At 33.6% G+C, this 21,238-nt stretch overlaps 1 protein-coding gene across 1 annotated transcript; it reads left to right on the forward strand.

Annotated features, from left to right (window-relative positions):
- Positions 1 to 6,923: 6,923 nt before the first annotated feature.
- LOC132562493 (ribonuclease P/MRP protein subunit POP5-like) lies at positions 6,924 to 20,673 on the forward strand. Its single transcript, XM_060227236.1, has 5 exons — positions 6,924 to 7,019; positions 8,831 to 8,976; positions 10,653 to 10,790; positions 11,143 to 11,226; positions 19,769 to 20,673. The coding sequence occupies exons 1-5, from the start codon at positions 7,000 to 7,002 to the stop codon at positions 19,870 to 19,872; spliced, it is 492 nt and encodes a 163-aa protein (XP_060083219.1). The 5' UTR covers positions 6,924 to 6,999; the 3' UTR covers positions 19,873 to 20,673.
- Positions 20,674 to 21,238: the final 565 nt, after the last annotated feature.

Raw genomic sequence — 21,238 nt, forward strand, 5'->3', positions numbered from 1 at the left:
TCTTGATGATAAAGATTTTTGATCGTAGGTAAGATCGTGAGAATGGTCTGATATCTTGATGATAAAGATTTTTGTTCGTAGGTAAGATCGTGACAATGATCTGATATCTGGGTGAAATATCGTTTTGTTCGTAGGTAAGATCGTGAGAATGGTCTGATATCTTGATGATATAGATTTTTGTATGTTGGTAAGATCGTGAGAATGGTCTGATATCTTGATGATATAGATTTTGTTTGTAGGTAAGATCGTGAGAATGGTCTAATATCTTAATATAGATTTTTGTTCGTAGGTAAGAACGTGAGAATTGTCTGGAATCTTAATGACATATCGTTTTGTTAGTAGGTAAGATCGTGAGAATGGTCTGAAATCTTGATGATATAGATTTTGTTTGTAGGTAAGATCGTGAGAATGGTCTGATATCTTAATGATATATCGTTTTTTTGTAGATAAGATCGTGAGAATGGTCTGATAGCTTGATGATATAGATTTTATTTGTAGGTAAGATCGTGAGAATAGTCTGATATCTTGATGATATAGACTTTATTTGTTGGTAATTTCGTGTGAATGGTCTGATATCATCATGATATAGATTTTGTATGTAGGTAAGATCGTGAGAATGGTCTGATATCTTAATGATATATCGTTTTGTTAGTAGGTAAGATCGTGAGAATGGTCTGATATCTTGATGATATAGATTTTTGTTTGTAGGTAAGATCGTGAGAATGGTCTGATATCTTGATGATATAGATTTTATTTGTAGGTAAGATCGTGAGAATGGTCTGATATCTTGATGATATAGATTTTATTTGTAGGTTAGATCGTGAGAATGGTCTGATATCTTGATGATAAAGATTTTTGTTCGTAGGTAAGATCGTGAGAATGGTCTGATATCTTGATGATATAGATTTTGTTAGTAGGTAAGATCGTGAGAATGTTCTGATATCTTGATGATATAGATTTTGTTAGTAGGTAAGATCGTGAGAATGTTCTGATATCTTGATGATATAGATTTTGTTTGTAAGTAAAATCGTGAGAAAGGTCTGATATCTTAATGATATATCGTTTTGTTAGTAGGTAAGATAGTGAGAATGGTCTGATATCTTGATGATATAGATTTTGTTTGTAGGTAAGATCGGGAGAATGGTATGAAATCTTGATGATATAGATTTTGTTTGTAAGTAAGATCGTGAGAAAGGTCTGATATCTTAATGATATATCGTTTTTTTAGTAGGTAAGATCGTGAGAATGGTCTGATATCTTGATGATAAAGATTTTGTTTGTAGGTAAGATCGTGAGAATGGTCTGATATCTTGATGATATAGATTTTGTTTGTAGGTAAGATCGTGAGAATGGTCTGATATCTTAATGATATATCGTTTTGTTAGTAGGTAAGATCGGGAGAATGGTCTGAAATCTTGATGATATAGATTTTGTTTGTAAGTAAGATCGTGAGAAAGGTCTGATATCTTAATGATATATCGTTTTTTTAGTAGGTAAGATCGTGAGAATGGTCTGATATCTTGATGATATAGATTTTGTTTGTAGGTAAGATCGTGAGAATGGTCTGAAATCTTGATGATATAGATTTTGTTTGTAGGTAAGATCGTGAGAATGGTCTGATATCTTGATGATATAGACTTTATTTGTTGGTAATTTCGTGTGAATGGTCTGATATCATCATGATATAGATTTTGTTTGTAGGTAAGATCGTGAGAATGGTCTGATATCTTGATGATAAAGATTTTGTTTGTAGGTAAGATCGTGAGAATGGTCTGATATCTTGATGATAAAGATTTTTGATCGTAGGTAAGATCGTGAGAATGGTCTGATATCTTGATGATAAAGATTTTTGTTCGTAGGTAAGATCGTGACAATGATCTGATATCTGGGTGAAATATCGTTTTGTTCGTAGGTAAGATCGTGAGAATGGTCTGATATCTTGATGATATAGATTTTTGTATGTTGGTAAGATCGTGAGAATGGTTTGATATCTCAATGATATAGATTTTGTTAGTAGGTAAGATCGTGAGAATTGTCTGATATCTTGATGATATAGATTATTGTTTGTAGGTAAGATCGTGAGAATGGTCTGATATCTTGATGATATAGATTTTTGTATGTTGGTAAGATCGTGAGAATGGTTTGATATCTCAATGATATAGATTTTGTTAGTAGGTAAGATCGTGAGAATGGTCTGATATCTTGATGATATAGATTTTGTTAGTAGGTAAGATCGTGAGAATTGTCTGATATCTTGATGACATAGATTTTTGTTTGTAGGTAAGATCGTGAGAATGGTCTGATATCTTGATGATAAAGATTTTGTTAGTAGGTAAGATCGTGAGAATGGTCTGATATCTTGATGATATAGATTTTTGTTTGTAGGTAAGATCGTGAGAATGGTCTGATATCTTGATGATATAGATTTTGTTAGTAGGTAAGATCGTGAGAATGGTCTGATATCTTGATGATATAGATTTTTGTTAGTAGGTAAGATCGTGAGAATTGTCTGATATCTTGATGATATAGATTATTGTTTGTAGGTAAGATCGTGAGAATGGTCTGATATCTTGATGATATAGATTTTTGTATGTTGGTAAGATCGTGAGAATGGTTTGATATCTCAATGATATAGATTTTATTTGTAGGTAAGATCGTGAGAATGGTCTGATATCTTGATGATATAGATTTTGTTTGTAGGTAAGATCGTGAGAATGGTCTGATATCTTGATGATATAGATTTTGTTAGTAGGTAAGATCGTGAGAATGTTCTGATATCTTGATGATATAGATTTTGTTTGTAGGTAAGATCGTGAGAATAGTCTGATATCTTGATGATAAAGATTTTGTTTGTAGGTAAGATCGTGAGAATGGTCTGATATCTTGATGATATAGATTTTGTTTGTAGGTAAGATCGTGAGAATGGTCTAATATCTTAATATAGATTTTTGTTCGTAGGTAAGAACGTGAGAATTGTCTGGAATCTTAATGACATATCGTTTTGTTAGTAGGTAAGATCGTGAGAATGGTCTGAAATCTTGATGATATAGATTTTGTTTGTAGGTAAGATCGTGAGAATGGTCTGATATCTTAATGATATATCGTTTTTTTGTAGATAAGATCGTGAGAATGGTCTGATAGCTTGATGATATAGATTTTATTTGTAGGTAAGATCGTGAGAATAGTCTGATATCTTGATGATATAGACTTTATTTGTTGGTAATTTCGTGTGAATGGTCTGATATCATCATGATATAGATTTTGTATGTAGGTAAGATCGTGAGAATGGTCTGATATCTTAATGATATATCGTTTTGTTAGTAGGTAAGATCGTGAGAATGGTCTGATATCTTGATGATATAGATTTTTGTTTGTAGGTAAGATCGTGAGAATGGTCTGATATCTTGATGATATAGATTTTATTTGTAGGTAAGATCGTGAGAATGGTCTGATATCTTGATGATATAGATTTTATTTGTAGGTTAGATCGTGAGAATGGTCTGATATCTTGATGATAAAGATTTTTGTTCGTAGGTAAGATCGTGAGAATGGTCTGATATCTTGATGATATAGATTTTGTTAGTAGGTAAGATCGTGAGAATGTTCTGATATCTTGATGATATAGATTTTGTTAGTAGGTAAGATCGTGAGAATGTTCTGATATCTTGATGATATAGATTTTGTTTGTAAGTAAAATCGTGAGAAAGGTCTGATATCTTAATGATATATCGTTTTGTTAGTAGGTAAGATAGTGAGAATGGTCTGATATCTTGATGATATAGATTTTGTTTGTAGGTAAGATCGGGAGAATGGTATGAAATCTTGATGATATAGATTTTGTTTGTAAGTAAGATCGTGAGAAAGGTCTGATATCTTAATGATATATCGTTTTTTTAGTAGGTAAGATCGTGAGAATGGTCTGATATCTTGATGATAAAGATTTTGTTTGTAGGTAAGATCGTGAGAATGGTCTGATATCTTGATGATATAGATTTTGTTTGTAGGTAAGATCGTGAGAATGGTCTGATATCTTAATATAGATTTTTGTTCGTAGGTAAGAACGTGAGAATTGTCTGGAATCTTAATGACATATCGTTTTGTGAGTAAGTAAGATCGTGAGAATGGTCTGAAATCTTAATGATATAGATTTTGTTTGTAGGTAAGATCGTGAGAATGGTCTGATATCTTAATGACATATCGTTTTGTTTGTAGGTAAGATCGCGAGAATGGTCTGATATCTTGATGATATAGATTTTGTTTGTAGGTAAGATCGTGAGAATGGTCTGAAATCTTGATGATATAGTTTTTGTTTGTAGGTAAGATCGTGAGAATGGTCTGATATCTTAATGACATATCGTTTTGTTTGTAGGTAAGATCGCGAGAATGGTCTGATATCTTGATGATATAGATTTTGTTTGTAGGTAAGATCGTGAGAATGGTCTGAAATCTTGATGATATAGTTTTTGTTTGTAGGTAAGATCGTGAGAATGGTCTGAAATCTTAATGATATAGATTTTGTTAGTAGGTAATATCGTGGGAATGGTCTGAAATCTTAATGATATAGATTTTGTTAGTAGGTAAGATCGTGGGAATGGTCTGAAATCTTGATGATATAGATTTTGTTAGTAGGTAAGATCGTGAGAATGGTCTGAAATCTTGATGATATAGATTTTGTTTGTAGGTTAGATCGTGAGAATGGTCTGAAATCTTGATGATATAAATTTTGTTTGTAGGTTAGATCGTGAGAATGGTCTGAAATCTTGATGATATAAATTTTGTTTGTAGGTAAGATCGTGAGAATTGTCTGAAATCTTAATGACATATCGTTTTGTTAGTAGGTAAGATCGTGAGAATGGTCTGATATCTTGATGATATAGATTTTGTTTGTAGGTAAGATCGTGAGAATGGTCTGAAATCTTGATGATATAGATTTTATTTGTAGATAAGATCGTGAGAATGGTCTGATATCTTGATGATATAGATTTTGTTTGTAGGTAATATCGTGAGAATTGTCTGAAATCTTAATGAGATATCGTTTTGTTAGTAAGTAAGATCGTGAGAAGTGTCTGAAATCTTAATGATATAGATTTTGTTTGTAGGTAAGATCGTGAGAATGGTCTGACATCTTAATGACATATCGTTTTGTCTGTAGGTAAGATCGCGAGAATGGTCTGATATCTTGATGATATACATTTTGTTTGTAGGTAAGATCATGAGAATGGTCTGATATCTTGATGATATAGATTTTGTTCGTAAGTGAGATCGTGAGAATGGTCTGATATCTCAATGATATAGATTTTGTTTGTAGGTAAGATCGCGAGAATGGTCTGATATCTTGATGATATACATTTTGTTTGTAGGTAAGATCGTGAGAATGGTCTGAAATCTTGATGATATAGATTTTGTTAGTAGGTAAGATCGTGAGAATGGTCTGAAATCTTAATGATATAGATTTTGTTTGTAGGTAAGATCGTGGGAATGGTCTGAAATCTTGATGATATAGATTTTGTTTGTAGGTAAGATCGTGAGAATGGTCTGATATCTTGATGATATAGATTTTGTTTGTTGGTAATTTCGTGAGAATGGTCTGATATCTTAATGACATATCGTTTTGTTTGTAGGTAAGATCGTGAGAATGGTCTGATATCTTGATGATATAGATTTTGTTTGTTGGTAATTTCGTGAGAATGGTCTGATATCTTAATGACATATCGTTTTGTTTGTAGGTAATTTCGTGAGAATGGTCTGATATCTTAATGACATATCGTTTTGTTTGTAGGTAAGATCGCGAGAATGGTCTGATATCTTAATGACATATCGTTTTGTTTGTAGGTAAGATCTCCCAATAGACATTTAGCCATAGGAACTAACAATGCCCTTCTTCATGTAAAAGGTTGTTGTCAAGTTCATCGCTCTCGTCGTTAGATATACTGATTATGTCTTACTGCATAAATCGTATATACTCAGAAGAATATAGAAATCAAGAATACACTGAACTTCTTCTTAGTAGCTTAATTTGACCTTTACCCTCGGAGCAATAAGGACAGCTTTGATCTAAGCTGACTAATATGCTTGGTAATTTTGATTTTGTGAATTTTCCCTTTCCATATACAATATAGTAACAACCCTGCTTCCCAGGCCGATGGTGTTTACATGTCGCAACTGATTAGATTTAGACGGCGTACTTCCAGGATCCCGATTTCGGTGACAGCGACAGCTGTCAAATAAATGTTCCTTTACAACTAGCTTTGGCAGTAGTTTTTTTTAAAGACTGTCCTTGCCACTCCCAGATAAATAGTGATGGGTGGTGTCGAGCGTTCCTATCACTGACACGTTTTTCCTGAGCCATAATCCCAGCATGCTTGTTTTGGCCACCGGTGTCATCCATCGTATTGCCTGTCAGTGGTGAAACATTACCGATGTTTCTGTAAGTTCATAAGGAGAGTGTAACGGGGAACCGCACAAGATTGCTGACCTATAGAGGTAGAAAGAAAGTTTCAGAAACAAACATAGATTGTACTCTCGTAAAAATAAATGTGTTTATTTTTTTTATCTTTGACATCCATGAAGTGTACTCACATATGATACCAGATCTTGGGAGGAGAAGGCCTCGAAAGTCCGATTATAAAATATGTTTCTTTCCGTTTATACAATATGTATTACACGGAATTGAAACAAATTAATTGTTTTATCATGGACTCGTTTTCAACTTGTATTCTCAATAAAGATGAATGAGTCAGGAAAAATGATAAAGCTTCGTTAATATCAAAGAGTAAAAAAAATACTTCCGTATGTTATAAAAACGTGTGAAAAAACCATTAATAAACACATTAATGAGACAAAATTTCGCATGGACGAGGGGAGGGAACTCTATAACAATTGCTGTATATCACAGTTTGCGTCAGAGAGCGGAAGTGCGCTTTGTAAACACACTGAAAGGCATAGGTACACGTGGGTAAATTTTGTAGGCGTGTATTTTTACGACTATCCCATTTAGAAATGGTCAGGTTCAAAAACAGGTAAATTTCAGATAGAAATATATCGGTATGCCACTTTTATAAAGTTATGTTATCTGGGTTTCCAAAATATTTATGTTTGTAAAATACAAATGTTACGTAACCAGTTTCGACGGATTGTTAGACGGTTTAACCTGCACATATTTATTTGATAATTAAACAATATTACATATGTATACGTACGTTACATTTATAATGGCAAAACAATCTAAAAGTTTTTTTTATGAATTTTCCCCAATGATGATGATGATGATGATGGTGATGAAATATGACGATGTTGGCGGTGCACATGTGTCAGTCCACTATAACTGAACTGTTGATGTAGTAACTTCAGTATCAACACCACCACCACCAACAACAACATTATCATCAGATGATGGTCAATTCAATGCGTCCGTCGTCCATTCTTTCGTCCTTCTTTCTGGAGAAGCACTGGATGGATCAGTCTTAGTAAATTTCATATGTAGATTCTCCTCGGGCCAAGCTACATGTAGTGGTACTTGGTCCATTTTGGGACTGATTGCGCTCGAGAAAACAACATGGTTGACAGTCATAGTTTGTTAACGTTATTTCTGGAGAAGGTTGTAATAAATCATTCTCAAGCTTAATATATAACGTCCCCTTAGCAATTTTGACCAAATCTTACCATAGCATTTTATATAAGTTTAAGATTCAAGGTTGATGGTGAAAGTCTCTGCCACTTTTGTCTATTTTAATTGTCATTGCTTGTAAAGCTCTTAGATATCTTGAACATGTCAGATTTCAAGGTTACAGTCTCTGAACTCGGTGGGTGCATGTGCAAAATAAAAAAAATAACTTATAGTGATATTCTTAAAAGATAGGTGAGGGTATAAAATAAACATGTGATGTAATAGGGGATTGGATGGGTTGGCAGAAGGGTGGGGTTGGTAAGGTATTCTATGCCTCACAACATGTACATATAACTCTGCTAAATGAATGAAAAGTAGTGAAGTGCAACACAATCACAATTACATACTGATTATGTTGAACTTTGTCTCCTAGGCAACTCAGGGGCAACAGGTGTGCATGCATACACAGGTCAGCTTATGCTTTTGGGACAGATGGAAAGAGGATGTATTTGGAGTGATGCTGTGATAAACTGAGGGAGGGACAGGTGGGGGAGGGCTGTGATGGCAGCTTATTGTGAAGACTATCGGTCAGTTTGGAATGATTAAGACTGCATCAGTCAGAGAGAATAAGCTATTCCAGTTTGCTATGGTCCTTAACATGTATTTGTAAGAGAACTACCTTTTCATGTCAATTATGTTGAAATGAAGAAATCCAGTGAATACAGTTGTGGACATCATAGTAATTAAGTTTGTATAAAAGGTGTTGATTGGGAACCTTTGAAAAATCAAGTAGTTTCATGTCAACCTGTTTGTCAACTCATTATATAACTGGTGATATTGAGCGGTTATACATGGAACTCCTTCTTATAAGATGGCTTGCCATATCAAACCTTCCCACAGTTTATGTAAGCATGAAATTCACACAAAAAGATCACAGATCTGTCTAGAATGGAATAAGATCTCTCTAGAATGGAATAAGATCTGTCTAGAATGGAATAGACCTTGATGCTTTTAGTTTAGCACATTCCCTTTATCTTTCCTTTGACACATAGATAAATAAATAAATAATCTTTATTTATTTTACAACAATTGCGAAGCAAGTTTTTCCAACTTACATTAATCAGTCTTGTTGGCTCGGATGGAAGGGCGCGATGGGTCTTAGTGTATTATAGATCATATCGTAGATTATTTATACATCACTTGTATCATACTTGGTTATTTCAGATATTTAGTTTGTGAAGTTGTGTATACAGGATCAAGGAAGAAAACCTCAACATTTACAGAGTTAGAATTGTATAAATGTATCCGTGATTCTGTGATCAAGTCATATGGAGATTATGGCTATGGTGTGCTCAAGTCCTCACTGTCATGTAAGTACACCTAATGTCTGAGGTATCTAACTCAAAAATAGGATCAAACATCTTACTAAAGTAACAAATATGAGGGTTAATTCAAATCACTTGTTCCAAGTGTAGCCGGGTTCCAATGCTACAGTGTTTTATAAAATAACGCTGGATTCATTCTTTTCATACATTTATTTAGACGCACCAAAAGACCCTACAATAACACAAATAAAACATATAAGTTCATGTATAAGACATATTACAAACTACGCACTGTATGTTATACACTGGACATGGAGTCAACTTTACTTTTTACACATATTTATATTTCCCGTAACGGTTACACTAAACTTTACGAATTCATCAAAATATATATATCCAATGCCAACACATGATAAACTATAGGATTTACCATTTGTATTACACAGATGTAGTTAATAGTTAAATAATATATATACATAATATACCTACCCTATCAATCTGACAGGGGTCTCAAGAGATAACATCCTTTTTTACAATAAAATGATCTATGGTTCTGTTGAAAGAAAAACAACAAAACATAATTAACTATATTTGTAATAAATTTCTTTAAGATAATTCTGCAAAAATTATTATTCCCATTACAAAAGGAATAATGAAAAAACCACAAAGAGATATTTCAATTTCTTCAAATATTTCAATAAATACGAAAATACTAATTCTGTAAAAGTTAACTAACATTATCATTTAAAATAATTAAATGATATTTCAAATACTTACTATTTTAAAATGTATATTTGCCACCACAGTCGTCCGTACGTAGCTACATATAATTGCGACTGTCCATGTCTCTGTCCAGCGCGTGAATAACGATACAGAACATACAGGTGCACGAACAAGCATGTAATCACGTGACAAGACATTTACATAACAAAACACAGGTGAGAAATTCTTAGAACATACACTGACAAAACAAACCGGTTGGACAAGTACATTTATAAAAATATATATAAATAGATAAAAGTAAAATTGACACTGCCACACAAGTAACATAAATAACTTCACAATCCTCATATCTTTTTTGATATTGTAAAATAAAATCTACATATTAAATCATTTCCTGGTTTCCAGTGGGACAACCTACTTGAGAATTTTCATGGAGATCTGATTTTCTGCCCTTTCTTCCATGATGTGGTTATATATACAGTCTCAGATATAACAACAGAGATCCAACGTCCTGATACATCTGTATTGATGTATAGATGGCAATTCTTCTGTAGAATTGATTCTTTGGGAAATACAGAGTCCAGTCCAGAAATGAACAATGTAGACAAGGTAGAGAACTGGACAACATTCTCAGAAAGCTTTGGCAGGCTTTAATGATGTTGACATGTTTCAGATACTGGGTATGTCTTCTAAAGACGACATGAAATATATCGACTCCATTGATTCCTGGCCAGATCTTCTGAGAATGTTGTCCAGTTCTCTACTTCATCCATATTGTCTCAGATATTGTATACAGATTAGTAAGACAACATGTGTATATATTAGACTCGAGTTAAATGTTTATTTGATGTAGATCTTACATGTAGAGAAATGCTTATCATATGTGAGCATTGAACACTTATTTTTCTTCAAGATTGTGATTGACATTTAATTTTAAACTCCATTTACAAAAAGATCAATCAGTTATTGTTTTTGTTTACAATTCTTGTGTCGCTCAGTGAAGCACTGGAACAAAGCTTCAAACATTGTCCTGATCCGGGCCAAGAGAGGTTCTCATGCTATGGTACAGTCAGCCATTACATTTGTGAGAAAAATCTGCTCCACCGATGCATGCTTCAACACACTTCACATCGGAGGTAAATGTAATGATATAAACATGCCTAGAAATGGTTAGATATCTTCTTGTGAATTGAATATAATACAAAAAGATTTTGTTCCATATTTAACATGTTCAAGTGATCAGTTTTAGTGCAATCTTTTAAGAAAGGAAAGTCTTTAAGTGAATACAAATAAGATTTAAGTCTAAGAGGGCAAATCCTGGCAGACCGAGACCAAATGAAACTTGTTATTGTACCAGTATGATAATAATCCTAATATTATTGGGAAAATTGAATTCGGTGTATAACAGTTCCAGAATTAAAAACTGAAGGTATAGGATTTTGGTGACACTTTCCTAATGATTAATCAACTTGTCCTTATTCATCCTAGGAACCATTAGATCCTGTTACAAGTTCCTGGTGCATCATCATCAACGACAGTTACCCAGCTTACTGCAGGAGTGTCAGACAGAAAGTAGGATTGCTTTAAAAACATTTTTCTAATCAAAAACTTTATTGTGATTGAGTGATGTGTTTGACTTTATTGTGATTGAGAGTTGTGTTTATGCCTTTATTGTGATTGAGAGTCAGGTTTATGCCTTTATTGTGATTGAGTGATGTGTTTATGCCTTTATTGTGATTGAGAGTCGGGTTTATGCCTTTATTGTGATTGAGAGTCAGGTTTATGCCTTTATTGTGATTGAGTGATCTGTTTATGCCTTTTTTGTGATTGAGAGTCAGGTTTATGCCTTTATTGTGATTGAGAGTCAGGTTTATGCCTTTATTGTGCCTTTATTGTGATTGAGAGTCGGGTTTATGCCTTTATTGTGATTGAGAGTCAGGTTTATGCCTTTATTGTGATTGAGAGTCAGGTTTATGCCTTTATTGTGATTGAGTGATCTGTTTATGCCTTTTTTGTGATTGAGAGTCAGGTTTATGCCTTTATTGTGATTGAGTGATGTGTTTATGCCTTTATTGTGATTGAGTGATGTGTTTATGCCTTTATTGTGATTGAGAGTCAGGTTTATGCCTTTATTGTGATTGAGTGATGTGTTTATGCCTTTATTGTGATTGAGTGATGTGTTTATGCCTTTATTGTGATTGAGTGATGTGTTTATGCCTTTATTGTGATTGAGTGATGTGTTTATGCCTTTATTGTGATTGAGAGTCGGGTTTATGCCTTTATTGTGATTGAGTGATGTGTTTATGCCGTTATTGTGATTGAGTGATGTGTTTATGCCTTTATTGTGATTGAGTGATGTGTTTATGCCTTTATTGTGATTGAGTGATGTGTTTATGCCTTTATTGTGATTGAGTGATGTGTTTATGCCTTTATTGTGATTGAGTGATGTGTTTATGCCTTTATTGTGATTGAGTGATGTGTTTATGCCGTTATTGTGATTGAGTGATGTGTTTATGCCTTTATTGTGATTGAGTGATGTGTTTATGCCTTTATTGTGATTGAGTGATGTGTTTATGCCTTTATTGTGATTGAGTGATGTGTTTATGCCTTTATTGTGATTGAGAGTCGGCTTTATGCCTTTATTGTGATTGAGTGATGTGTTTATGCCTTTATTGTGATTGAGTGATGTGTTTATGCCTTTATTGTGATTGAGTACCTTTATTGTGATTGAGTGATGTGTTTATGCCTTTATTTATTGTGATTGAGTGAGTGATGTGTTTATGCCTTTATTGTGATTGAGTGAGTGCCTTTATTGTGATTGAGAGTTGGTTTATTGGTTTATGCCTTTATTGTGATTGAGTGATGTGTTTATGCCTTTATTGTGATTGAGTGATGTGTTTATGCCTTTATTGTGATTGAGTGATGTGTTTATGCCTTTATTGTGATTGAGAGTCGGGTTTATGCCTTTATTGTGATTGAGTGATGTGTTTATGCCTTTATTGTGATTGAGAGTGGTGTTTATGCCTTTATTGTGATTGAGAGTCAGGTTTATGCCTTTATTGTGATTGAGTGATGTGTTTATGCCTTTATTGTGATTGAGAGTCAGGTTTATGCCTTTATTGTGATTGAGTGTCAGGTTTATGCCTTTATTGTGATTGAGTGATGTGTTTATGCCTTTATTGTGATTGAGAGTCAGGTTTATGCCTTTATTGTGATTGAGTGATGTGTTTATGCCTTTATTGTGATTGAGTGATGTGTTTATGCCTTTATTGTGATTGAGTGATGTGTTTATGCCTTTATTGTGATTGAGAGTCAGGTTTATGCCTTTATTGTGATTGAGTGATGTGTTTATGCCTTTATTGTGATTGAGTGATGTGTTTATGCCTTTATTGTGATTGAGAGTCAGGTTTTGCCTTTATTGTGATTGAGTGATGTGTTTATGCCTTTATTGTGATTGAGTGATGTGTTTATGCCTTTATTGTGATTGAGTGATGTGTTTATGCCTTTATTGTGATTGAGTGATGTGTTTATGCCTTTATTGTGATTGAGAGTCGGGTTTATGCCTTTATTGTGATTGAGTGATGTGTTTATGCCTTTATTGTGATTGAGTGATGTGTTTATGCCTTTATTGTGATTGAGTGATGTGTTTATGCCTTTATTGTGATTGAGTGATGTGTTTATGCCTTTATTGTGATTGAGTGATGTGTTTATGCCTTTATTGTGATTGAGTGATGTGTTTATGCCTTTATTGTGATTGAGAGTCAGGTTTATGCCTTTATTGTGATTGAGTGATGTGTTTATGCCTTTATTGTGATTGAGAGTCAGGTTTATGCCTTTATTGTGATTGAGTGATGTGTTTATGCCTTTATTGTGATTGAGTGATGTGTTTATGCCTTTATTGTGATTGAGTGATGTGTTTATGCCTTTATTGTGATTGAGTGATGTGTTTATGCCTTTATTGTGATTGAGTGATGTGTTTATGCCTTTATTGTGATTGAGAGTCAGGTTTATGCCTTTATTGTGATTGAGAGTGGTGTTTATGCCTTTATTGTGATTGAGTGATGTGTTTGACTTTATTGTGATTGAGTGATGTGTTTATGCCTTTATTGTGATTGAGTGTCAGGTTTATGCCTTTATTGTGATTGAGTGATGTGTTTATGCCTTTATTGTGATTGAGTGATGTGTTTATGCCTTTATTGTGATTGAGTGATGTGTTTATGCCTTTATTGTGATTGAGTGATGTGTTTATGCCTTTATTGTGATTGAGTGATGTGTTTATGCCTTTATTGTGATTGCCTTTAGTGATGTGTGCCTTTATTGTGTTTATGTTTTTTCCTTTATTGTGATTGAGTGTTGTGTTTATGCCTTTATTGTGATTGAGTGATGTGTTTATGCCTTTATTGTGATTGAGTGATGTGTTTATGCCTTTATTGTGATTGAGTGATGTGTTTATGCCTTTATTGTGATTGAGTGATGTGTTTATGCCTTTATTGTGATTGAGTGATGTGTTTATGCCTTTATTGTGATTGAGTGATGTGTTTATGCCTTTATTGTGATTGAGTGATGTGTTTATGCCTTTATTGTGATTGAGTGATGTGTTTATGCCTTTATTGTGATTGAGAGTTGTGTTTATGACTTTATTGTGATTGAGAGATGTTTATGCCTTTATTGTGATTGAGTGATGTGTTTATGCCTTTATTGTGATTGAGTGATGTGTTTATGCCTTTATTGTGATTGAGTGAATGTTTATGCCTTTATTGTGATTGAGTGATGTGTTTATGCCTTTATTGTGTGTTTATGCCTTTATTGTGATTGAGTGATGTGTTTATGCCTTTATTGTGATGTGTTTATGCCTTTATTGTGATTGAGTGATGTGTTTATGCCTTTATTGTGATTGAGTTATGTGTTTATGCCTTTATTGTGATTGAGTGATGTGTTTATGCCTTTATTGTGATTGAGTGATGTGTTTATGCCTTTATTGTGATTGAGTGATGTGTTTATGCCTTTATTGTGATTGAGAGTTGTGTTTATGCCTTTATTGTGATTGAGTGATGTGTTTATGCCTTTATTGTGATTGAGAGTCAGGTTTATGCCTTTATTGTGATTGAGTGAGGTTTATGACTTTATTGTGATTGAGAGTGTGTTTATGACTTTATTGTGATTGAGAGTCTGGTTTATGCCTTTATTGTGATTGAGTGATTGTGTTTATGCCTTTATTGTGATTGAGTGATGTGTTTATGCCTTTATTGTGATTGAGTGATGTGTTTATGCCTTTATTGTGATTGAGAGTAGTGTTTATGCCTTTATTGTGATTGAGTGATGTGTTTATGCCTTTATTGTGATTGAGTGATGTGTTTATGCCGTTATTGTGATTGAGTGATGTGTTTATGCCTTTATTGTGATTGAGTGTCAGGTTTTACCTTTATTGTGATTGAGTGATGTGTTTATGCCTTTATTGTGATTGAGTGATGTGTTTATGCCTTTATTGTGATTGAGAGTCGGCTTTATGCCTTTATTGTGATTGAGAGTCGGCTTTATGCCTTTATTGTGATTGAGTGATGTGTTTATGCCTTTATTGTGATTGAGAGTCGGCTTTATACCTTTATTGTGATTGAGTGATGTGTTTATGCCTTTATTGTGATTGAGTGATGTGTTTATGCCTTTATTGTGATTGAGAGTCGGCTTTATGCCTTTATTGTGATTGAGTGTTTATGCCTTTATTGTGATTGAGTGATGTGTTTATGCCTTTATTGTGATTGAGAGTCAGGTTTATGCCTTTATTGTGATTGAGTGATGTGTTTATGCCTTTATTGTGATTGAGAGTTGTGTTTATGCCTTTATTGTGATTAAGAGTGGTGTTTATGCCGTTATTGTGATTGAGAGTCGGGTTTATGCCTTTATTGTGATTGAGTGATGTGTTTATGCCTTTATTGTGATTGAGTGTTTATGCCTTTATTGTGATTGAGTGATGTGTTTATGCCTTTATTGTGATTGAGTGATGTGTTTATGCCTTTATTGTGATTGATTGTGATTGAGAGTGGTTTATGCCTTTATTGTGATTGAGTGTTTATGCCTTTATTGTGTGAGAGTTTGTTTATGCCTTTATTGTGATTGAGTGATGTGTTTATGCCTTTATTGTGATTGAGAGTCAGGTTTATGCCTTTATTGTGATTGATGTGTTTATGCCTTTATTGTGATTGAGAGTGTGTTTATGCCTTTATTGTGATTGAGTGATGTGTTTATGCCTTTATTGTGATTGAGTGATGTGTTTATGCCTTTATTGTGATTGAGAGTCATGTGTTTATGCCTTTATTGTGATTGTTTATGCCTTTATTGTGAGTGTGTTTATGCCTTTATTGTGATTGAGAGTTGTGTTTATGCCTTTATTGTGATTGAGTGATGTGTTTATGCCTTTATTGTGATTGAGAGTCAGGTTTATGCCTTTATTGTGATTGAGTGATGTGTTTATGCCTTTATTGTGATTGAGAGTTGTGTTTATGCCTTTATTGTGATTGAGTGATCTGTTTATGCCTTTATTGTGATTGATGTGTTTATGCCTTTATTGTGATTGAGATGTGTTTATGCCTTTATTGTGATTGAGAGTGTGTTTATGCCTTTATTGTGATTGAGTGATGTGTTTATGCCTTTATTGTGATTGAGAGTCAGGTTTATGCCTTTATTGTGATTGAGTGATGTGTTTATGCCTTTATTGTGATTGAGAGTCGTGTTTATGCCTTTATTGTGATTGAGTGATGTGTTTATGCCTTTATTGTGATTGAGAGTGATGTGTTTATGCCTTTATTGTGATTGAGTGATGTGTTTATGCCTTTATTGTGATTGAGTGTCAGGTTTATGCCTTTATTGTGATTGAGTGATGTGTTTATGCCTTTATTGTGATTGAGAGTTGTGTTTATGCCTTTATTGTGATTGAGAGTGGTGTTTATGCCTTTATTGTGATTGAGAGTTGTGTTTATGCCTTTATTGTGATTGAGTGATGTGTTTATGCCTTTATTGTGATTGAGAGTTGTGTTTATGCCTTTATTGTGATTGAGAGTCAGGTTTATGCCTTTATTGTGATTGAGTGATGTGTTTATGCCTTTATTGTGATTGAGAGTAGTGTTTATGCCTTTATTGTGATTGTGTTGTGTTTATGCCTTTATTGTGATTGAGTGTTTTGTTTATGCCTTTATTGTGATTGAGTGATTGAGAGTGTTTATGTTTATGATTGATTGATGTGTTATGCCTTTATTGTGATTGATTGTTTATGCCTTTATTGTGATTGAGTGATGTGTTTATGCCTTTATTGTGATTGAGAGTGATGTGTTTATGCCTTTATTGTGATTGAGTGATGTGTTTATGCCTTTATTGTGATTGAGTTTATGCCTTTATTGTGATTGAGAGTGATGTGTTTATGCCTTTATTGTGATTGAGTGATGTGTTTATGCCTTTATTGTGATTGAGTGTGTGTTTATGCCTTTATTGTGATGTGAGTGATGTGTTTATGCCTTTATTGTGATTGTTTATGCCTTTATTGTGATTGAGTGATGTCTTTATTCCTTTATTGTGATATAGAGTCAGCTTTATACCTGTATTGTGATTGAGTGATGTGTTTATGCCTTTATTGTGATTGAGTGATGTGTTTATGCCTTTATTGTGATTGAGAGATGTGTTTATGCCTTTATTGTGATTGAGTGATGTGTTTATGCCTTTATTGTGATTGAGTGATGTGTTTATGCCTTTATTGTGATTGAGTGATGTGTTTATGCCTTTATTGTGATTGAGTGATGTGTTTATGCCTTTATTGTGATTGAGAGTTGTGTTTATGCCTTTATTGTGATTGAGTGATGTGTTTATGCCTTTATTGTGATTGAGAGTTGTGTTTATGCCTTTATTGTGATTGAGAGTCAGGTTTATGCCTTTATTGTGATTGAGAGTCGGCTTTATGCCTTTATTGTGATTGAGTATTGTGATTGAGTGATGTGTTTATGCCTTTATTGTGATTGAGAGTTGTGTTTATGCCTTTATTGTGATTGAGTGATGTGATGCCTTTATTGTGATTGAGAGTGTGTTTATGCCTTTATTGTGATTGAGTGATGTGTTTATGCCTTTATTGTGATTGAGAGTCAGGTTTATACCTTTATTGTGATTGAGTGATCTGTTTATGCCTTTATTGTGATTGAGAGATGTGTTTATGCCTTTATTGTGATTATGTGTTTATGCCTTTATTGTGATTGAGATGTGTTTATGAGATGTGTTTATGCCTTTATTGTGATTGAGTGATGTGTTTATGCCTTTATTGTGATTGAGAGACGTGTTTATGCCTTTATTGTGATTGAGTGATGTGTTTATGCCTTTATTGTGATTGAGAGATGTGTTTATGCCTTTATTGTGATTGAGAGTGATGTGTTTATGCCTTTATTGTGATTGAGAGTGTGTTTATGCCTTTATTGTGATTGAGTGATGTGTTTATGCCTTTATTGTGATTGATGCCTTTAGTGATGTGTTTATGCCTTTATTGTGATTGAGTGATGTGTTTATGCCTTTATTGTGATTGAGAGTGATGTGTTTATGCCTTTATTGTGATTGAGAGTCATGTTTATGCCTTTATTGTGATTGAGTGATGTGTTTATGCCTTTATTGTGATTGAGTGATGTGTTTATGCCTTTATTGTGATTGAGTGATGTGTTTATGCCTTTATTGTGATTGAGAGTCGGGTTTATGCCGTTATTGTGATTGAGTGATGTGTTTATGCCTTTATTGTGATTGAGAGTTGTGTTTATGCCTTTATTGTGATTGAGAGTGGTGTTTATGCCTTTATTGTGATTGAGAGTCAGGTTTATGCCTTTATTGTGATTGAGTGATGTGTTTATGCCTTTATTGTGATTGAGAGTTGTGTTTATGCCTTTATTGTGATTGAGAGTCAGGTTTATGCCGTTATTGTGATTGAGAGATGTGTTTATGCCTTTATTGTGATTGAGAGTCAGGTTTATGCCTTTATTGTGATTGAGTGATGTGTTTATGCCTTTATTGTGATTGAGAGATGTGTTTATGCCTTTATTGAGATTGAGTGATGTGTTTATGCCTTTTTATTGTGATTGAGCCTTTATTGTGATGTGTTTATGCCTTTATTGTGATTGAGTGATGTGTTTATGCCTTTATTGTGATTGAGTGTCAGGTTTATGCCTTTATTGTGATTGAGTGATGTGTTTATGCCTTTATTGTGATTGAGTGTCAGGTTTATGGCTTTATTGTGATTGAATGATGTGTTTATGCCTTTATTGTGATTGAGTGATGTGTTTATGCCTTTATTGTGATTGAGTGATGTGTTTATGCCTTTATTGTGATTGAGTGATGTGTTTATGCCTTTATTGTGATTGAGAGTTGTGTTTATGCCTTTATTGTGATTGAGTGATGTGTTTATGCCTTTATTGTGATTGAGAGTTGTGTTTATGCCTTTATTGTGATTGAGAGTGGTGTTTATGCCTTTATAGTGATTGAGTGATCTGTTTATGCCTTTTTTGTGATTAAGAGTGGTGTTTATGCCTTTATTGTGATTGAGAGTTGTGTTTATGCCTTTATTGTGATTGAGAGTCGGGTTTATGCCTCAGTGTTTGTGGATATGTCAGATTTAATAATACTTATATCAAGATAAAGACACGAAATGAAAAATAAGCTGCTTCCCTAGTGTAAAAGTTTGTATAAACGGTTTGGTGAGGCTCATTTTTGAACCAACTTTTGCTTACTAGTTTAAAATTAATGATTTTTGCAAAAATGAAGAAAGGGCATTTTTGTGGGCAGGGGCTTAATTACAGATAAATATGATACATGTATGTGGATGCTGCAAATTGGTGGTCAGTTGCATTAGTTTTGGTATAAATTTTATATTGATAACCTCATAAGATAAAATAATAAAGGACACAATCCTAGAAACCATTTTCATTCTTTCTAATAATGTATCTTGAATACAAGTACATCACACATCCATCTGATGTTTTGGTTTTAAGACTTCCAGAAGGAGAGAAATAGTGTCTGCATTATTATGTAGGATAAAGATTTGCAGTTGAAAAATAAGTAGCTATGGTCTTAATATACTTTGGTTTATTGTATATTACAGAGGAAAGAAGTGCTGTAAGGACAGCCATTCTCAGCTCTAACAGTGCATTGAAACATCAAATTGAAGGTTCGGAAATTCACAAGAAACAGAAAGAGAAAACTTGAAAGCAGGCTTAGCTGTAGCAGTGTGTAAATGGATATCCAAAAGTACAGCTGCCACACACTGTCACATTCCTGGAATTCTCTCTCATTTCATTGCTTGATATATCAGTGGAGATATATGAAGGAATCAGTGTGACTCCTGAACTGATTTATCTTGTATCATGGATCAGATACCGAAGTTTAACTCTGATAATGGTGGATAAAGTGTTTAGAACATACACATGTTTTTGTGGAAACAACTTATAAGGTTCTTACAGCTTTTATCTGTTATGTTTATACTGACTGTTACAGTGCATAGGTGCTAATATCTTTTGATAGCATGAAAATTCATCTGAAAAGCAACCTCAAGTATGGTTTTTCAGCAACGAGACTTTCAATCCAGAACACAATCCCCAACGACTGTATTGAAAAAGGGATGGTCTGCTGTGTTGAACCAAGGATTCTGATTGTTGTCTGGACACAGAAAAGTGACATTACCATACCTGAATGCAGAAAGCAGTCATCCAGCAGGCTTAATTGAGGTGAACAAGGCACTATTCCAGCTTTGTTTTGCTTTTTTGCATCATGTTTGAAATATATTAGTCCAATGATAAGTTGTCAATTTTCATGTTGTTAGTTTTTATTTCCTTTACATATCATGTTAACATTTGATACAGAAAATGATTAAAACATTATATAAACCTGTATTGACCGATAATACTAAAGGATTAAAGCATTTATATGGATATATGAGTGTAAATATAAAACAATCTTTGTAAGGTAATTAATTGTGTATAAAAAGGTCTTGAATGGTTTTTTATTAAAAACAATTAACCATGGTTAAGAGTTCTTAAAATTCTTCAATCAAACTTTTTGTCGTGTGATTGTCATTATTCTAAAAATAACAATGATTAAGATCATGTTCCTCTCTTTGCTTGGTTTATTTCCCCATGAACAGCCAGGGTCATTTTGAGTCCAATCCCATTGTTATAGCTGGTGGCTACCTCACTGAACAACATCCTGGAGGCCTGTTGCAAGCCATACAGAGCAATTAGCTAGGGTAAAGATGTCCAAGGACACAACCATAACAACAGAGACTGGTCATTTCTCAGCTTCCTAAAACACAAACTACAGAGCATTTGACCATACATCTCTGATCCTTACTTCAGAATATGTAGACCAACACTCTGACTACTGAAACATAGCCACCACTGATCCTTTTCTATGACATATACCCGTGAAGGAATGCATCTTAAGACATCAATTTTCTAATCAATATGCAAAAATAACATTTTGTTTCAGTCTTTGAAATCATCCTCTAGTCTATAATGAATTCTTGTACTGGAAATGTTTGATTTTGATACAATTTTCAACATGTGTAAAGTTTTGA

Source organism: Ylistrum balloti, unplaced genomic scaffold (assembly GCF_031769215.1).
Source record: "Ylistrum balloti isolate Yb309-2 unplaced genomic scaffold, AGI_CSIRO_Ybal_v1 Utg371432, whole genome shotgun sequence".
Classification (NCBI taxonomy): domain Eukaryota; kingdom Metazoa; phylum Mollusca; class Bivalvia; order Pectinida; family Pectinidae; genus Ylistrum; species Ylistrum balloti.